Source organism: Camellia sinensis, chromosome 11 (genome assembly GCF_055761805.1).
Source record: "Camellia sinensis isolate YWXY chromosome 11, ASM5576180v1, whole genome shotgun sequence".
Lineage (NCBI taxonomy): Eukaryota > Viridiplantae > Streptophyta > Magnoliopsida > Ericales > Theaceae > Camellia > Camellia sinensis.
The window spans coordinates 52,820,770-52,841,121 of NC_138971.1; the positions used below are offsets into that span (position 1 = coordinate 52,820,770).

A 20,352-nucleotide genomic window follows, 5' to 3' on the forward strand; every position below is an offset into this window, starting at 1 on the left:
TGAGAGAAACTAGAGAGTCCAAATTCGGCGAAATAAGCCCGATACAGAGTCGCTACCTAAACGTTTTATCAACTAGAGAGTCCTTGATCAGAAGTTGAAATAAGCCCTACAGTATCGGACTCTCGCGGTTCTGAATTTGATTCCACAAGTGCAGTGTGAAATAGATAAACACCAAAGAATCCAAATTCGGCGAATCTTTTGGAAAATCGATTTTGAATCAAATTGCCAAAAATGAACTGCTTTGCCAGATACAGAGTCACCACCTAAATGTTTTATTTTGGGAAAATTTAGGAAACCCATGACTCATGCCAAAGTCCACGTGTCCATTATCACCAAGATTGTTTCGGCTCGGGAACTTAGGTACGGGAGGGGAAGGTCATGAATTGAGCACCCCCGCTTGCCCGATCAAAGATCGGCCTTTATTAATCATGATGTGAATCTTACTTTGCATTATATGTTCTTGTTCTGGTTATTAATCTAGCATTATTATGTGATGTGCACATACAAGTATAGACTAACTAGCAAAAATTGGAACACTTGAGTCATGTTTGTTTTCTGAAAAGAGTTTGAATTTGCCACTTGAAAAGTGGGCTTAAATGTGCATGGCTCAAATTATTCCAATTCAAGCAATTAGCCTTTATCCACAGGTATACAAGCAGGTATATCAATTAAGCACTCAGCGTCATGGTAAGCAAGCTAGACATGGCAGCAATCACACTCATGCAATATGCTAAAGCAAGTAAAGGCTCACATCGTACTCCAAGCCAAAAAGTCATAAAAGAGTTAGAAAAAATACATGATTCCTAACTATGCAATATGACTAATGTAACACATGTGATATGCAATCTAAAATAGGCTCGGCTACTTAACATGGCATATGAATCAATTGATAACATATGGTTTAAGCACGTATTCAAATAAGTATTAAACTAACAATGCAGTTAGAATGATGAACCGAGCCTCGGTGCATGCAATACAAGTGGATGCAAACATGAAGAATGCTAATTTAAACGTGATGTCCCTATACTAATCATCATAAGCAGTTAAATAAAGGGAGAAAGGCGTGGGGTTGGAAGACATACACATTATTACAACATTATGCTCTCATGAAGGAGAGTCCGAATGAATAAACTAACTAGCTAACTAACTATTTACGCTAAGCTAATTAATTAACTATTACAAACCAAATGAAATAAATTAACTCACAACTAATTAACTACTTTAGCTAATTAAATAATTACAACACAAGTATAATTAAAAGAAGTAAGCTAAATAACTAATTACACCACCTTGGGAAGCGAGGAATGTTCATGCGCATGTTCTATTTCCACCCAAAAAAAAGCCACTGTTTTGTTTCTAGAGAGCCTCTGTTGCATAATAGAACACATACATTGTTACCCACTTCCAGAATGGCTCTACTCCGCCAAAGGAACGCACTGCTGAATTTTGCATTAGTGGCCAACCGACCACTGGTGAGGGATGCTTGCCATCAAAGGCGGTCTGCCGGCCACTGTTGGCCATGGAAAGTGGCTTGCCGGCCACTGCTGCCCAGTTCACCTTGTTGTAACAGAGGACAAACAGAGCATGCACAGGGTATTCTCTAGGGTTGCCTGCACAACTCACCCCTTATTTTCATGAACGAATCAAAGGAGAAGTAAACTTAAGCCACAAACTACTAACTCAAGCAATTTCATTGCATGATGGCTTGTGAATCAAAGTGTGCAAGTTTAATAAATGCAACAAAATATGACTCTAACCTCTTCCCTTTCATGAATTGATCAAGGGAAGTGGTGACCTTGGAAACTTGAATCATTTCATCACTAATGAGTATAAATTGCCTCAAGTTTCCATGTGCTCAATTAACGTCTGATTGAACACAACCAAATTATTATCTTGCACCATTTTAGCCTCAAGTTTAGTTACTCAATTTTAAATTACCATCCGTTCTTTAATTCATCAAGTCCAATGGTAAGTTTAAGTCCTCTAAATGGAAAGAAGCGTCAAACAAGGAGTTGTTCTTGGCATGAGAGAGATGTAATGCCCTGGTAATGAACCTCCGAAGAGATTAAACCATTTAGCATGGAAGGTCTCTTTCTCATGTTAAAAACAACATATATGGGTCATCAATTCACCACTTTCAATTAGATTACGACAATATACAATATAACAATAAATCAAAACAAAAGAGCAAAATAAGTAACAAATGCAAGAAAATGAAAGGTTTGTGAAATTCACCTTCCAAAGAAAGGATGAACTCCTTAGTTCACAAACTCCCTCTTGATCACCCTCAAGTGTAGGAAGTGTGTTCTCAAATCCTCAATTCAAAATTACGGAGTTCATGGTATGGAAAGTGGCTAACTCTCTAGTTTCTCTCACTTTCAATCATTAAACACTCTTCCTTATGATCAAGGCAATTGATCTTTGGCTATATCATAATTTTTGAAGTGTTTTTGGTGTATGGAAATAAGGAATTTCAGTAGCTATGGAAGCTTGAAAGTGTTGCCTCAAAATTGAAAATGTAGACAACTTTTACTCTCTTTTCTCTCTAACTCTTGAAGCATTCTTATGTTCTTTTTTTTTTTTTCTCTCCCCTTGAGCCTCTCCTTCTTTGGCTTTATATAGGCAACAAAGTATAATAATAATATAAATATAATAATATTAAAAGCTATAGGCATATAATATAATAATATAGATATTATATAAAGATTATATTTAATATACTATATATATGTTATGTTGAGATTTGGATTTCGGCAACCGAGGGCTGACCGACATCAAAATAATTTTTTATTATTTTTCTTTTATAATATATATATAATATAATATAATATATAAAATATCTAAAATACATAATTTATACCAAAATACTAAACATATAATATAATAATATAACTTTTTATTATTTTATTTTATATATATAAAATATACCTTTTATACTAATTTATACAAAAACACCAAAAATATGAACAAACACATAAAATTATGCAAAATTACAAAAATACTAAACTAATGAAATATTTAGTATTTTAAAACAATTTGGCCATAATGATGAAGGTTGGGACTAAAGTTCAAATTCCATCTCTCTTACTGAGGATTCTATGAGAAACACATTCTACTTGTCATCATCGGGTAATCAAAAGAAAGCGCCCAAGTCTTAGGGTCAGTTAAAATGTGGTGTCTACATTTGCCCCTCTTTGACAGAGCTCGAAGTCATTTCATGACGTGAGTGAATGTGAAAGCCCGAATACGACCCTTTTGACAAGGTCGTAAGACTTGGGCAAACAAACAAATGTGCAAACAATTGGTTGAACCCGAGAGTTGCCTACATATCCCTTTGAGAACTCAAACCTGCATAGTTTAGGGGCAAGATGCAAATGATATGCACGATGCAACTTTGAAAGACGAACTGACAAGCTTCGCAAAGTCGACTATTTTGAAAATGATCATGCAAGATGATGCAATAAGCAATAATGAATACAATACGCAAGATAGCGAACAACACATGAACTAACAACACTCTACATACGCCAAAACACAGGATGAGGAAAGACAACATCGCTCAGGACTACATTTCCTGCATCCTGAGAAACAAGAAGATGAAAATCACTTGGGTCGTGTTTTACACGTCCCGAGGTGAAAGCAAAATAGCTTAGGGCTGCACTTCGCGAGTCCGAAGATAGAAACAAAACCGTTTGGGATAGTGTTTCACGTATCCCAAGAGCAATCACACCCAAGGTCGCATTTTACGCATCCTGAGATAAAAGAAGAACCGATCGGGATCATGTTTCACACGCGTCGAGATAAAATCTGCCCAGGACCGCGTTTCACACATCACGAGAAACAAAAACTGCTCGGGATCATGTTTCACATGTCCCGAGATAAAACTTGCCCAGGGTCGCATTTCACACACCTTGAGAAACAACAGAGAAGTGTGCGATAGATGCACAAAGTGAACGAGTGCAACAGATGTACAAAGTGAACGAGTGCGATAGATGCACAAAGTGAACGGGTACGATAGATGTACAAAGTGAACGAGTGCGATAAATGCACAAAGTGATCGAGTGCGATAGATGCACAAAGTGATTGAGTTCGATAGATGCACAAAGTGAACGAGTGCGATAGATGCACAAAGTGATCGAGTGTGATAGATGCAGAAAGTGAATGAGTGCAATAGATGCACAAAGTGAACTAGTGCGATAGATGCACAAAGTGAACAATTGTGATAGATGCACAAAGTGATCGCAACGAATAACTTATCCGGAATTCCTCTGAATGAACCGTACATACAATATCGTTTGGTTACAACATACCAACAGGCGTACCTAACCGTATCTCATACGGAGAGAGGGGAGTTTTAACCAAGTAAACATCAAATCCTGTCACGTTTCACATAGAAGGAACAAAGTTGGTATAACCAATAAGCATACCTAACCGTATCTCATACGGAAAAGAAAAGATTTTAATTGTGTAAATATCAAATCCTAACACGTTTCACGTGAAGAGAACAAAGGTGAATTTGAAGTCCAAACGCGTCTCACGCGAGTGGAAGAATGTATAGTAGAATGATTTCTTTTCTTTTTTTTTCTTTTTTTTTTAAAAAAATGTCAAAAAGATTAATACCATATACAAAATACACATAGATATATACATACGTATTCTGTTTGCTTGAATATTCTGTTTGTGGGCGTCAGCGGGAAGATGTCGTTACTGAGAAGGCATATTCCGTTTGCTGACGTACGCGCGTGCGTACACAAAACACGAAAAAAGAAAGGAAAAACACAAATGCATGGATACAGGGGTTCGAACCTCTGCCTCAGGCTTCTCTGAGTCCTCAACCACTGAGCCAAACCACTTTTGTGACAAAATATTCAAATAAATATATATATATATATATATATATAGGTATACGAGACATATATACATAAAACCAAAACAAATCAAAAGAAACACTCATTGCTATGGAGGTCGAACCTCGGACCTTAGGCTCAACCTTTCAGGCTTCAACCACTGAGCCGAACCACTGAACCAAGTCACTCTTGTGACAAAAAAAAATGCAAATAAATATATATAATACGTAGATATACAATATAATACACATATGTATGCAACTCTCCCGCCTCTCTTGTTTTTTTCTTTCTCTCTTTCTCTCTTTTTCATCTTCTTCGAGCATCGTGTTTGGTGCGCGATTTCAACAATCACGGCGCCTGACCGACAGGCTATCCAATCCTGCCCTGATTATCAATGATCGTATCGGCCTTTCTCCTTCTTTGTCTTCTTCTTCGCTCTCTTCTTAAGTTGAGGCCTGCGAGAGAGAGAGTCAGAGCAAAAGCCTGCAAGCTTTCTCTGTCACCACTTTGCAACCTCTTTCTTTTGCATTACTCTCCTCTACCATGGCTTCTTCATATGGTTCTCTCACTCTTTTTCTAGACCTGAACAAGTCCATGATAGAGATGACCGATTCTGAACCTCAACCACGGGCTCCTCCTGTTTTTAGCTTTCCAGCGATTTCAGTTGAACAAATAATGGCAGCACAGTCTGACATCGAAGAAAACTCGTATACGCTGAGGTCATGTGTGGAGACCGTGACTGCGATCTCCAACTTGTCCTGTCGACTGCAGAACAGGACGTGTGAGATACATCAGTTAAATGCACAACTCTCCCTCCTACAATGTTTGTACAAAGATGCTCAAGTAGATATTAGTGCGTTGAAAAAGCAAAACAAATAGCTAAAACGACAGGCCACCTCTGTGGCTCGATTCGGAGTTTCTTCGCATAACTAATTTGATGGCCGGCTAGGAATAATCTCCTTCGGAAGCTCTGCCAAGGCCGAGGCAGAATCTTCAAGAGCTTCGAAGGAGTAAAGATGAAGCGAGGCAGCTGATGGTAAAGTCAAGCAACGAAGCTGTGTGCAAATGAAGCCGATTGTAATCTTCGCCGCCGAGGTGCTGCCGGAGAAGAAATAAGAAAAAGATCCCTCTCTATTTTTTTTGTTTTGTTTTTACTATTTGTTTTTTATTTTTTTATTTTTTGTTGTTTTTTTTTTCCTTTTATTTTTGTATATATGTTTGTACAAATTTGATCGGGGTTAATCCCTATTAATAAAATGAGTTTTTTTTTTCTTTCTCTTTTTGCAAATCCGAATGGCAATTAGTTCCGTACTAAAAATTAAGTCTCTCACTAATTATAACACAAATCAAAACTCGATGAAATAGACACAAAACGGACGTTAGACGGAGCAATACCAGTCGATCACCTGGTCAGTCGCTCATCGGAAACGTATTCCGGGGATAAAAATTCGATAGTACAGATATAGGACAGAATACCAGTGCACAATATAACAAAACAACTTGCGAATTATCGAAAAAAAACAAAAAAAAACAAAGTTCCTCCTCTTTTTTTTTTTGGTTTTATTATTTTTTCCTTTGTAGTTTAAACACTAGCTTCAGATAGACTCGCTGTATTAGAAGACTTTTCTTTTGTTTTATTGCTTTGTAAAACAATGATCGGGGTTGGACCCGCCAGTTTGAATGGTAGCATTGTACAGGACTTGAGTACCTGCTCTTGCATTCGTTCTTGAATCGAATAACGACCCACAATCGGACAAATATGTAAAATGCAACTCAATAACAAGAAAACAAAATGAAAACAACTCGAAAATACTAAAAGACACTTTGTATAAATAGTACTCAAAACAAAGCCGCGACATGCCAGGACAAAGGGCCAGCTTTTGCTGCATCTGCACTGGTCTGGGCCACCACCTAGACCTGGTCGGGCTTCAAAAAGAGGTCGGTCAGTGCTGTCTAGCTGTCATGCACTACTCCTTTTATGCCACTAGTTTATTGCTTCGACCTTTCTTTTTAAGTTTTTTTTTTATTGTAATAAAAGCACCTTTGATTTGTATCAGAGATTTGGAGAACTTTAAGTTTGAAATCAATGAAATTAAAGTTGTGAGTGCTGAAAATTTTCCTTTTGGTCCAAAAATTGTCTAAGTTGTGAAAGGTAAAATTTGAACAAAATCAAATTTTATCAAAACTTCTCAAAAACCATTTTTGAAAAGGATCATCACTTGACACGCACGGAATCAATCCTCAAGATGTATAATACTGGATCAAAAGATCATAACTGCCCCTTGATTGAATACCACTACTTTGCATTGTACCCAACTTTTCTCTCAGAGTAAAAATTACAACCGAACCCTCAGGTAAATAACAGATAAAGATGACTTGATCAACAAAATAGACAGGATAGTTGAGCTGGAATTGATTACAACCAAACTTCAAGATGAGGTTGCCTACGTATCCCGAAGATAGGAATCAGGCCTTACGTAGTTTGGTTCAGGTTCACTCGAGTATTAACTCTCTATTTTTTCGCTCTAACTTTTGCCAAGGTTGCCCTTTAGGGTTTTCAACATTGCGAGCTTAGTTTTTCTTCATTTCTAATTTTTTATGTTATAACTTTTGCCTAGGTCGCCCTTTTGAGTTTTCGACCTAGCGAGCCTCTCAGGGATAGTATTTCTTCAATTTGTCTATGTTGATCGGTTGGGAAAATTTCAGACCATCTAAGTCCATGAGAATGACTGCTCCTCCTGACCAGATAGACTTAATGATGTAAGGACCAGTCCAATTGGGTGTGAACTTGCCCCTAGTGTAACGACCCCAAAATCCATATCAGAAATTACCTTTATGCACTTGTGGATTAATGTTCTTTAATTTGATGATATCTGTTCGAATTGAAAAATGATCTATTGAGTTACGACTTTAAAATTTAAATTACCGACCTTTATGGGTTCAGAAATCAAAACTGAGTACTTGTATATGTTAATGAGAATTTCTAGAACTATTTGGGAAAATTAATTGGAAATCTAATCTGTCTGATTTGTTAATGTACATTTGGGTGGTTAGCTTGGTACTGCAAATTGAAGGCCTTAGAGGCTTCAGAAATCGGAACAGAGGACATATTTATGATTAGCATAATTTTTAGAGCCATCTGGGAAGTTTAATTAGAATTTAATTTTGTGCGATTCGTAAGGGCACGTTTGGTCCCCCATATTATGATGAACTTATGTGTGTGATATATATATATATATATATGTGTGTGTGTGTGTGTGTGTGTGTGGATAGGCCATGTGAGTGGGGGCTTATTATTTTGAGGTCAAACAAATATCTAAGGAGAGGAGAAGCTCTCCAAGAGAGAAAGAGAGCTCACCATCCATGGAAGTTTAGAAAATTGAAGGAATCAAGGGGAAAAACAAAGATTTAAGATGAGGTATGTGGCTCTAACTATCATCTTTATAGATGATTCACCTACTACATGAAATCAAAAAGTAACTTGGAAGTTGGTTATGTAAATAAACAAGTGTGTTGAATTATGAATGGATTGGGTTGAATTCAAGGAATTAAACCATGCTTTCCTTAAATCTAAGTTATATTTCCATGATTTGGGCATATATAATGGAAGGTTGGATATATAGAAAAAGATGAGATTCTATTTGATGATGTTAGTTGATTATGTTTTGGAAGGAATTATACATGTTTTTGAGTAATTAGACTTGAAATCAAGCTTAAAAAATGGATAGATCAAGTGTTGGAGCAAAAACCATTTTCGGATTGTTTGATTCTGCCCAGACTGCACGAGCGGCCATGGGCACCGCACGAGTGGAGCATGAAGAAAAAGGAAGGGTTTCATTCTGCTTTTTGGGCGCTCGAGCTTCCGGTTTCTCCGCTCGAGCGGATTTGGGCCGCACGAGCGGTCCAATTGGGCGCACGTGAGGCCAACCTTGTTTCAGCTTATACCTGGTAACTTTGAATAAGCATATCTTTTGCATCCGGATTCCGTTTTGAGTGATTCTTGAGCCTAAAATCAAGCCCTAGAAGTCTAGTTTCCAATGGTGGTAGTCTCATTTCCAAATTCGAAGTATAGAAATAGTTATGCCCAAATTAGTGACGATTATTCACTTTCTATTTACTGGGTTTGTAACATTTCTTCGTCTGAACCTTTCTCCTATCGATTCCTCCTATCTTATGAGGCATGGATTATAACCTATGGAGGACTAATGAGTCTAGAACCACCATAGCTATTGATTAAGGAATAAAAAGAGATTGGTTTTAGTCTCATAATCTGCTATGTGCATTGTGTTTGTAGGTTAAGACAAGGACATCGTTCCACTGCTGTCAGAGACCTATCACTGTGAGTAATAGTACTGTGTAGTACATTTGGTGTACTATTAATAATTGATATTAACATTTTATTATTCGTAAGCAGACTACGTCATTTCTTAACAAATAAATGAAACTTATTTTCATCCTTGAACCATGGTATCTGTGTGAATCTAAGATCATTCTGTTTTGCCACTAATGAGCCAGAGGCCGTTCAGTTATAAGTCATCAAGTGTGGACACCTCCGAAGAATCAGAATAATTGAAAAAGCTATGTGTATCCATATGAATCTGAGATTATTCTGTTGTGTTACATATGGACCCGAGGTCGATCAGAACCTATGACATGAATGCAAAGGTTTAACATCATTATGTGACCCACGTTAGTATGTGAATTGTTTTGACCTTAGTAAGCGTACTGTAATGATATATGTGCCCTTTGTTAATAGTTATTATTATTATTCTGTTATACGCGAAACAACTGTGTCAATCTGTAATTAAACCATGGAAAACTTACGTGCACTATTGTATAACGGCATCCTTGGGAAACTGAGATTATTCTGTTTCTGTTTATCCGTTCCGGTTATGTTATGCTATGACATGATATGAATTGTTCAGTCTTTAAGACCTATTGATTTCTGGTATGGAACAAAGTGCTGTACGGAACTAAGTACTACAACGTGAGTCACCTCTAGAATCCGTGCGAGACACCTCTTGGGTCCATACATATGTAAACTGGGCCTATGGCCAATCTGTGACATTTGGGCCTATGGCCAATCTGTTAGTATCTGGGCCTATGGCCATTCTGTATGATCTGTTAGATCTATTGATTTTTGGTATGGAACAAAGTGCTGTACGGAACTAAGTGTTACAGCGTGAGTCACCTTTAGAATCCGTGCGAGACACCTCTTGAGTTCATACATGCATGAACTGGGCCTAAAGCCGTTCTGCATTCTGGGCTTCAAGCCAATCTGTGCAATCTGTTAGGCCTAGGGCTGTTCTATGAAAACTGTGAGGCCTATGGCCAATCTGTGGAATCTGTGAGCCTATGGCTAATCTGTAACTCTGTTAGGCGTATGGCCGTTTTGTATAATCTACTAGGCCTATGGCCGATCTGTATAATATGTTAGGTTGGGAGCCGCTCTGTATAATCTGTTAATATCGGGGCCAGAGGCCAATGTCACGACCCAAACCCGCCCCTATAGGTTTAGTATCGTAACCGGCCAGTAATCCTTGGGTTACCGAAGGCCTCTGAACAGATTAACAAGATTAAAGGGGCTAGCGGAAGTAAATACATAAATATAGTTGTCCAATGAGCTGTGCTAACTTATATGAAACAGAATATTTAAAACTTTATATACATAACCGGTAGTCATACATTATACCCACACACATTACAGTATTTTAAGTACAGCCAACGACATCAAATAAAGTCTTAAATAAACAGAAACCACAGAACTTAAACGGAGAACACTTCGGGAACCTCCACGTAAGGCACAATGGTTGGCTGACCACAGAACACAGATCCAGACAAAAGCTTTCAGGCTCGGGCTCCAGAATGCTCACTTATACATATATATACACACAATGAGCTAAAACCCAATGAATAACATTAAGGTAAAAGGGTTAGTGAACGAAATCCGAATATATCATAAGCAGAAAACAAATCAGAGCATAGTCATTCTCATATCAGAACATAATAATGGTACATCCCATAAAACACATTACAGAACATCTTCCGACTAGAATAATCGGTTCCGGATACTGATTAAACACATATCACCACAATGAAGTGGCTAACGAGATCTCGTAATTACTTGTATGTCATGGACCCGCATTTTCATGCCATCCCCCATGACTTGGGACTATCTATGGATGCCATAATAGATATCAAACATGGAATATTCGTTCACGAAAACAGATATCATTTCAGAAATCATAGCTTATCATATTTCATTTGGAACATAATTCATATGAACGTATCTTTACAATAACGTTATCCACAGTGGTTCCAGTAAACGGTCAATCAATCCTCGAGTCTTAACCTACAATCACAAAATACATAACACAAGCATGTCTTATCAATACACATTCAAGTGGCCATTAAGGCTTAGCTTTCATTACATTGGTTTTTATTCTTTCTTATCACATTGCCTAGAACACACACACTTGCAGTCTCAGAACTTGGTACATTATTTCCTTAGAGTGTTTCTAATCCATAACCTCATTACTATGGCTTAATTAAGGCTTAGGAATGCCTAGGATGCAATGAGGATGCCCAAACATGCCTTGAAACACTTAGTCAAATTTTTTGAAAATAAGGTCCACGCTCGAGCGTAGATTTCCTCGCTCGAGTGGACATGCAAAATGTGAATGGTCGCTCGAGCGCACATTCCTTCGCTCGAGAGATCTGTAAAAGACATGAAACTTCTAGGAGCTTGCAATTCACGCTCGAGCGGACTTTTGGTCGCTCGAGTGGAGTGCACGCACTCAGATTGGTCGCTCGAGCGTGAACTCCCACGCTCGAGCGTAGATGCAGAATCTAGAATTTCCAGATTGCAACTCCAAGCAAAAAACTCGAATGTAACCTTCCAAAACGCATCTCTTGGGCCCTAAAACTTGAGATAACATAGAAAACTTGTAAAACATGATGAATTAAGGATTATTTCATAAAATCATGGCCCAAGAGTTTGTTAAAAACTCACAATTTCAACTTAAAACATGATGAATGTTCACGAACACAACATGCATGAATTTTTCTTGTATCAAACTTCTCAAAACATTATCAAACACCACAAAACAACTTGAAACTTGATGATTTCCCTAAATGAAGATGAATTTCAAACATGCAAGAGAGGATTCTTGGAGTTCATGCTCAATTTGTAGGAAAATGTACATGCATGCATGAATTGCAACTCAAATCTTTATTCTAAGCTCAATATACACATTTAAATATATAATCTTCATGTTAACAACTTAGATTCATAAATTAAGGGTGAAATTCATACCTATAGTCTAGAATTAACTAGATTCTTGCACAAAATTGATAAACTCGAGCAAAGCCTTCAACTTCTACCTTTAATCTCTTTCTTTCTCTCACTAGAATGCACTCTCTCTCTCTCTCTCAAGTAAATTCTCAGATTTTGGCACTCAAGGAATGAGGGGAAAAGAGCTAAATGTGTTGAATATAAAGTTATGATGCTAAAATACATTAGTTAGAATATTAGGCTAACCAAACATTACTTAATTAATCGTTCTGAATTAATTTTTAATAAAACTAGCCATATAGTTCTAAGAATTCCAAATAACATATCGGTGTAGTCAATTTTGGTTTCGGATGCCGATAAGGTTTTCAATTTACATATTAAAGTGGAATTCCAAACAGATATTTCTTTAAGTAACAGATAGAAAGCCAAAATCATACAAAGTACAGAATAAACACATAATTTATTTTAATCCACTCATTAACATCATTAATCATTGATTAGTAGCTAATTACGGGTCGGGGTTATTACAGCCAATCTGTTGGATCTGTTGGGCATGAGGGTCGTTTTGCATAATACTGGACTTAAAGCCTTTCTATATGAAAATTGGGCTCAAGGCCATTTTGAAAATGTTTACAAGATAAGAGTAATTATTTGACCTCTGCACTTATATACGTTATAAATATCACAATTCAAGTTTAATCATTAAATTGTTTAAGTGCTATTATTCACTGAGCCTTGCTCACTCTGTTTTTATGTATGTTTTTATAGGTGAGCCATCGGGGATTGACACTAGAATTGTATTGAGATCAACCTGTTTGCCAAGCCGCCTGGGGTACACCTCCGTGTTGAGGCCTTAATTTTGATTATTGGGAGTTATGTAATTTTTGGAGTCTTATTTAAGTGTGTGTGAGATCTGCATAATTCTGTGACTGTATATGTAACTATGGGAATGTATTTAAATGCTAAATTAATTAAGCCATCATGTTTGCACAAGCTCAATGGATGTTGTCTTTTATTGATATTGCTTCCGCTTAAGGCCCCGTATGTGGTTAAATATTATTCTAAAATTTTTGTTTTAAGGCCTACGTACAAGCCGGTCATGGACCAAACTTTTAGGGACAAGTTTGGGTTGTGACACCTAGGGTCATGGATGAGAGCTTGGCTGTCTTTAAGTACCAGATCTCCTTCATTGAGATTCCTAGACTTAACCTTCTTGTTAAAAGCCTTAGCAATCTTGCGTTGGTAGCCCTGTACATGATACAATGTCTTCAGCCTTCTTTCATCAAACAACATTAACTCCTCAAATCTACTCTGTTGCCAGTCAGCCTCTGCTATTTGACACTCAGCCACAACCCACAGTGATGGAACTTTAATTTCAATTGGCAGAACAGCTTCCATACCATAAACAAGAGAATAGGGAGTTGCCCTTGTAGACGTCCGGATTGAAGTTCTATAGCCCCAAAGTGCGAATGACAATTTATCTAGGCAGTCCCTGTAGGTCTTAACCATTTTCTGCAAAATATGTTTGATGTTCTTATTGGCGGCCTCAACAACTCCATTGTTTTGCGGTTGATATGTAGATGACTTATGAAAAACCACATTGTATTTCTCCAACAAGTCTATCATCTCCTTCCTTAAGTGGGAGCCATTATGTAATATAATCTCGTTTGGGACTCCGTATTGAAAAATGTTGTTGTTTATGATGAACTTAGCCACATGTGCTGCTTTCAACACTGCATAGAACTGGACTTCCACCCACTTTGTAAAGTAATCAATTGCCACTAGAATGTATTCATGCCCGTTCGACCCTTTCGGTGTGACTGAGCCGATGACATCGATTCCCCAGACTGAGAAAGGCCATGGCGAAGTCATGTTATATAGTTTTGACGGCGAGATATTCATGTGATTAGTATGAATTTGGCATTTGTGGCATCGCCGAACAAAACCAATGCAATCCTCCTCCATGGTGGACCAGTAGTAACCTTGCTTGAGAATCTTCCGGGTTAACATTACTCCATTCATGTGTGCTCCGCACTCTCTCCCATGGATGGCCTTCACTAGGCACTTCGATTCCTCTTTCTTGACACACAACTTGTGCATTCCCAGATGTCCTCTTTTGTACAGTTTGCCTACGCAGATGATAAATTGAACTGTCATTCGCCATATTTCCCATTTATCCTTGGCATTGGCCCCCGGTGGATACGCCTCATTTTCCAAGAAGTTCCAGATATTGAAGTACCGAGGATTTTTGTCTTGCGCTTCATCTATTACGCCGATAATTTCATAGGCCGGCATGTATTTCTGCTCAATGAGGATCAGACACATCCAGACTTTGAGCGGTATGTCTACTATGGAAGATAGAGTTACTAAAGCATCAGCGAACCTGTTGTTCTCTCTTAGTAGATGCGTGAAAGTCAGCTTTTCAAACCTAGGAATTAGAACGTCCATGGTCTGGTGATAGACCTTCATCTTTTCTTCCTTGACTTTCCAGTCTCCATTTGCTTGAGAAACAACTAAGTTCAAGTCCTCGATAACATCCAACCTTTTTGCCCCTAGTTCCAGGGCAACTTCTAAACCAGAAATACACGCTTCATATTCTGCTTCGTTGTTGGACACGTTGAACCGGAGTTTGAAAGCTAGAGGTATGTGAGAGTCGTCAGGTGCTATCAGCAACACACTAATCCCATAGCCATAGCCGTACTGATTTGATGCTTTGTCAAAGTACATTGTCTAAGTCTCTTCCTCAACTTACAGAATGGCTTCATCTGGGAAGAGGTATTCTACCGCTTTGTCCCCCTCTACCTGGTGATCTGCCAGGAACTCCGCTACCGCTCTCCCTTTTACCGACTTGCAAGTAACATACTTCAGATCAAATTCGGAGAGAAGAAGCAACCAACGAGCTAGCCTACCCGTAAGCGCTGGTTTCTCAAAGAGATATTTGATAGGATCTAATCTCGAAATCAGAATTACGGAGTGAGCTAACAAGTAGTGCCTCAATTTCTTGGTAGCCCATACCAAGGCTAGGCAAGCTTTCTCTAACGGGGTGTAGTAGGTTTCGTAATCCAACATTTTCTTGCTCAAGTAATAGATGGCTTTCTCCACCTTATCCTCAAATTCCTGAGCAAGCATGCATCCCATTGTGGTGTTTGTTATTGACAGATACAAAAACAAAGGCTTTCCTGGCTCTGGCGGCGACAACATAGGCGGATTCTGGAGGTACTGCTAGACTTGCTCAAAAGCGAATTGACATTGATCATCCCATTGGAATTTCTTCCATTTCTTCAAGAGACCAAATAGTGATTCGTAAGTCAAGGTTAATTTGGAGATAAACCGTCTTATGAATTGTACTTTACCCAGAAAACCTCGCACCTCCTTTTCAGTCTTTGGTGGTGGCATTTCTAGGATTGCCTTGATTTTGGAAGGATCTACCTCGATGCCTCTCTGTGTGATAAAAAAGCCCAGTATTTTCCCTGTCGTTACGCCGAAGGTGCACTTCTACGGGTTTAACCTCAATCTGTATTCCCTGATTCGTTAAAAGAATTTTTCCAGAGTGGTGTAGTGGCCCTCTTGGTCTTTGGACTTGACTATCATGTCATCCACGTACACTTCGACTTCTTTGTGGATAATATCATGTAGAATGGTGGTTGAACCCTCTGATAAGTAGCCCCAGCATTTTTCAAGCCAGATGGCATGACTCGGTAGCAAGACGTTCCCTACGGCGTAGTAAATGCAGTTTTCTCTCTGTCTTCGAGAGCCATTAGAATCTAATTATACCCAGAAAACCCATCCATGAAGGAAAGCAATGCATGGCCTGCGGTGAAGTCTACTAACTCATCGATATGCGGTAGAGGATAGTCATCCTTCGGACAGGCTTTGTTTAAGTCTCGGAAGTCTACACAAACCCGAATTCTGCCATCATTCTTCAGCACTGGGACGATGTTGGCCAACCAGGTTGGATACTCGAATACTAGCAAGAATCCTGCCTCGATCTGTTTGGTGACCTCTTCTTTGATCTTTAATGCCCAATCCGGGCGAATTCTACGCAACTTTTGCTTGACTGGTCGGACATCAGGGTCAAGAGGGATCCGGTGCTATACGATCTCAAGATTGATTCTAGGCATGTTTTCGTAGGACCACGCGAAAACATCTTTGAAATCTTTTAATAAAGCAACTAAGTGTTTGTGTTCCTCCAAAGACAACGTGGACCCGATTTGGACCATGCATGGATCCTTCTTAGTAGCCACATTAATGGCAATGATTTTATCGATACAGGGTTTAATATACCTCTCATCTTCTTGATTAATTAAGTTTTTCAAAGCTAAAGGAATTTCTTCCTCTTCGTTTTCATTAAAAGTTTGCAAATCTTGGTCAATGCAATAAATAAGCGGCACGGAGAAGTACTCGAAATCTGTAGAGTTCTCATTCAACAGGTCCACCTCTTCGGTTACAGCAGACTCAAAAACAAAAGAAAAGAAAGATCTAGACAGGACCTTGGCATTCGGGTTACCACCCCCAAGAATGCTAGACTCAGACCCCTCAGACTGACTTGAATCTGATTCCGACCCCACAGACTTTGTGGAATCAGATTCTGGCTCATCATTTGATTCAGAACTGGAAATGTAGCCTTTCTCCAATTACCAAGTAAGAGATAGTGCCCTTGATGCTTCCAAAATGCCACTGGTTAGGTTCATACTTGGTTTTTCCCCAATCATAGAGATGGTAAGGTTATCCCCCAAGCTCTCTCGGTCGACCAGAGGATTTGAAAGGAGACATGCCAGTGCTGCCTCTACTCCAAGCTTGCTATTGTCAGAGTCACTTTTTATGCTATTCAGTTTTAGCACTTGGTTCAACCTTTTCCTTGCCATCACTCTCTTGCAACTGCAGGTCGAAGAAGATTTCGAAGCCGAGGACACATTGCTTTGTAGAATTCATCCAGGGCTTAGGAAAACCGCAAAAGGGGAAATCCTCTCCCTCCCAAACAAAGTGACCATTTAGTGTTCCATGGATCGGCCCGTGAACGAGCTCATATCGTTTCCCGGCCTGCTTGGCTGTCATCTCTTCCCTTTTCCTGACCCAATCCTCTTTGGTGGGCACATAGCCAAGACGAAAGGCATGCAGATTATGCGTCACATCAACCAATACTGTGACGCCCTTTCGGCCACTTCTTCCAAGTCCCATTCCTGGCATATGTTGTAGTTTGTTCATGAGATAAACAGACTGGGAGCTGACGTACATACCCTCATCTGCTGCCAAGATGGTTTGCACTACCCTGGCCTCAGCCAAACTAAACCCTGAGAGAAATACATTTTCCTCGCCATGGTCAATTTCGGTCCCCAAAAAAGTCAGAGCCGGCCTTGAGTGTTTGGTATAATCCTAAGCTGTGTTAAATCCAACATTATAGGGATTGACTATTTTACCTATTTTGTTAATTTTTTACCAAAAAAGAAAAAAAAAAAAAAGTGCAAAACAATAAAGGAAGTTATATAATAATTATAGTGATTTTTTGATTTTTTTTTTAAACTAAAAATTCAAATCCCCAAACGGACTATGTCAAAATTTAGCTTATGACATTTTCAGAAATTTCTAATAAAAAAATACTCATTATGTGGATAACAAAATAAACTTTTAAAAATATTTATTCTTATATTATTTTTTATAAGGAATAAGAAAACAAAATTTTGTTGGCCTAAAACGAGTCAAGTTTAAGTAACTTGACTTTTAATATTGTAAATGTAACGCCCTACAAATTTAAACATGAATACACCACCCCAAGCAAATCAATATACATAATAGCCATCTTTCTCATTGAACTAAGATTCAAGAAGTCACAGTTACAAAGTTTATATTTCCAAAATACCTTGAACTCATCTCCAAGTTCAATGATCTAGATGACATTACAAAAGAGAAAGGCCCCCAAGGGCATACAATATTCCAAAGTACTTACCTGGTACAACAAAGTAAGTTTTTAAATTCTTAATACAAAATTCTAAGTCTTACAACCAAAAAGTTCTTGAGCTCTCAAGTCCAACTGAACCACTGCTAAAACCCAAGTCATTTTTGAAGTAGTATGTCACCATCTCCTGTAAAATAAATAGGGGTGGGCTATATGCCCAGTAAGAATACAAGCCAAGTATTTAATCATTTGAATAAGCCCACGGCACCATTGAGACAAGACAAGGTGAGTAATTAACATACATTTATAAACATAGCTAATTATGTAACTAATACCCAGTTAAATAATCACATTTCCATCTCACACCAAACATCATCATATTGAAAAGGTAAACACACCATGAGCCCCCCCATAAGAGTCCCAATAACAAAATACAAGTCACTTTTATTTAAAAACCATCCCCATATTTACCTACTATAATACGGCAGGACGTGGGCACTCAAAATCATCCATTGTTTTTCACTTTTACCGACTATAATACGAAAGGGCCAGTGGACACCCAAAAATGTTTTTTCCCACATTCGTCCGGCGATAAGCTCAAGATAGGGCAATTGGGCACTTTGACTCCCCATATAAGTACCAACACACACCATCACATCAAAATTGACTCTTAACCCGGGGCTCATGCTCAATTTGCCAAACTTTTATTCATTCAACAAGTATTCAACACAATACGAGATGAAACACAACACAACACTCAAGAAGAATTAATCTCCGAGTCACAATTTCATTTCATCACAATATTCACATCTTTTGTCCTTTATTGTTCACAAGATTCCAAGACTTTATGGAAATTCCAATTGAAAAACTACTCTCTACTTAATTGAAAATTAGGGTTTTTAGTCTACTTTGTGGCCTTCCCTCTCTTTTTCATTTATACAAATTCTCAACATCAATACTCCTCTTTCATGTAGATTTAATTGACATTTTAATAACAAGTGAGTAGAATGTCCCTTATTGTTAAATCCAAAGTTTAATCCAACTCAATCATTTAATCAAGCTTTAAAATCACAACAATACCATATAAACTTCTTCAAATCAAAGAAACACTAGGTTAAAAGTAACCCTACCTCAAGTTATGAGCACAAGAACCAAGCTTCTAGATAAACCCTTCACCAAACAAAAGTCCAAGGACACACAGGCCAACAATAATACCACAACCACATGCCCTACCAAGATTCACCAAGGTATTCACCCATTTTTCTCAAAACAATATACATTTTTAATGTGTTAAATATACAATAATGCTCAATGCAAATGGATAAGAAATTAGTTTCAATTCACCTAATTCTCATGCAATTTCTACAACAATCATAGCTATCCTCCACCGATAGCCCAAAACAGATATCTCTAAACAACTAGATAATTTCTAATAGAGATAAACTTTCCAAAATTTCAAGATGTGAGTGATAATACATACCCAACTCCACCATCATCATCATTATCATTCCAATTTCATAAAACCAACATCATTTCCATTTCTTCTTCACAAAATCCAACATTCACATTTTAGGGTAAAATCCTCTTTCTTTGAAAATCAATTTCAAGGATGAAAATCCACCATTTCATCACAACTTAACCATATCTACGATTCCACAACCATTTTGAAGAATCCCTTTGAAAATCCTTCTTTTGATTTCAAAACCAAAACCCCAGATTTTTATCAAAAATCCCCAAATCACAATTTTGTTTAGAAAAAAAAATAACTAAATTAAAAATCATACTAAAGTGTGGAGAATCCCTACCTCAAGTTAGAAGACAAGCAAGAGCAAGGTTGAGACCTCAATGGAGTCGAAAACGAACTTTGCTTCGATCAAATGGAAGCTCTAGGTGAGCTCTACCTTTTTATCAAAGGGACTAGGGTGTTGAAACCAGCGGATGATAGTATATTTGAGGTTTAAAGATGGTTTATGGGGAGAGAGGGAGAAAATCTCGGGTAGCGTTTGGTTTAATTTTAGAATCATGATTTGGGAATGGAGTTGTGTTTTGAGTTAGTGAGTTGTTCTGCATTTTTTAAATGAGTTTTGAAATAAGAAAAGTTGTTTGGTTATGGGTTTTAAAAAGAGTTTTTAAAACTTAATTCAAAAACTTATAACTCATAATCAAACACACAATTCAAAACTCTATTGAAAATTCTATTTAAAGCTTACAACCAAACACTTTTTAAAATTCAATTCAAAAAAATAATTATTGAAAAAAAATAAATTTTTTATTTAAAAAATTCAAAAAAAAATTGAAAATATTTTTTATTTAAAATA

General features: G+C 37.8%; 1 protein-coding gene across 1 annotated transcript; it reads right to left on the reverse strand.

The window, feature by feature from the left end:
* Positions 1–3,518: 3,518 nt before the first annotated feature.
* On the reverse strand, positions 3,519–13,650 carry LOC145802330 (uncharacterized). Its single transcript, XM_082895025.1, has 2 exons — positions 13,318–13,650; positions 3,519–3,581 (listed from the first exon to the last, which is right to left on the reverse strand). The coding sequence occupies exons 1-2, from the start codon at positions 13,648–13,650 to the stop codon at positions 3,519–3,521; spliced, it is 396 nt and encodes a 131-aa protein (XP_082751151.1).
* Between the last annotated feature and the right edge of the window lie 6,702 nt (positions 13,651–20,352).

Bases quoted from the DNA above. Each gene is read 5' to 3' on its own strand.
- LOC145802330 (XM_082895025.1), bottom strand. From the start codon at position 13,650: ATGGTTAAGACCTACAGGGACTGCCTAGATAAATTGTCATTCGCACTT. The intron at 3,582-13,317 runs GTACTTAAAGAC...CTTGTTTCTCAG, and splicing joins ATCTCAATGAAGGAGATCTG to GATGCAGGAAATGTAGTCCT.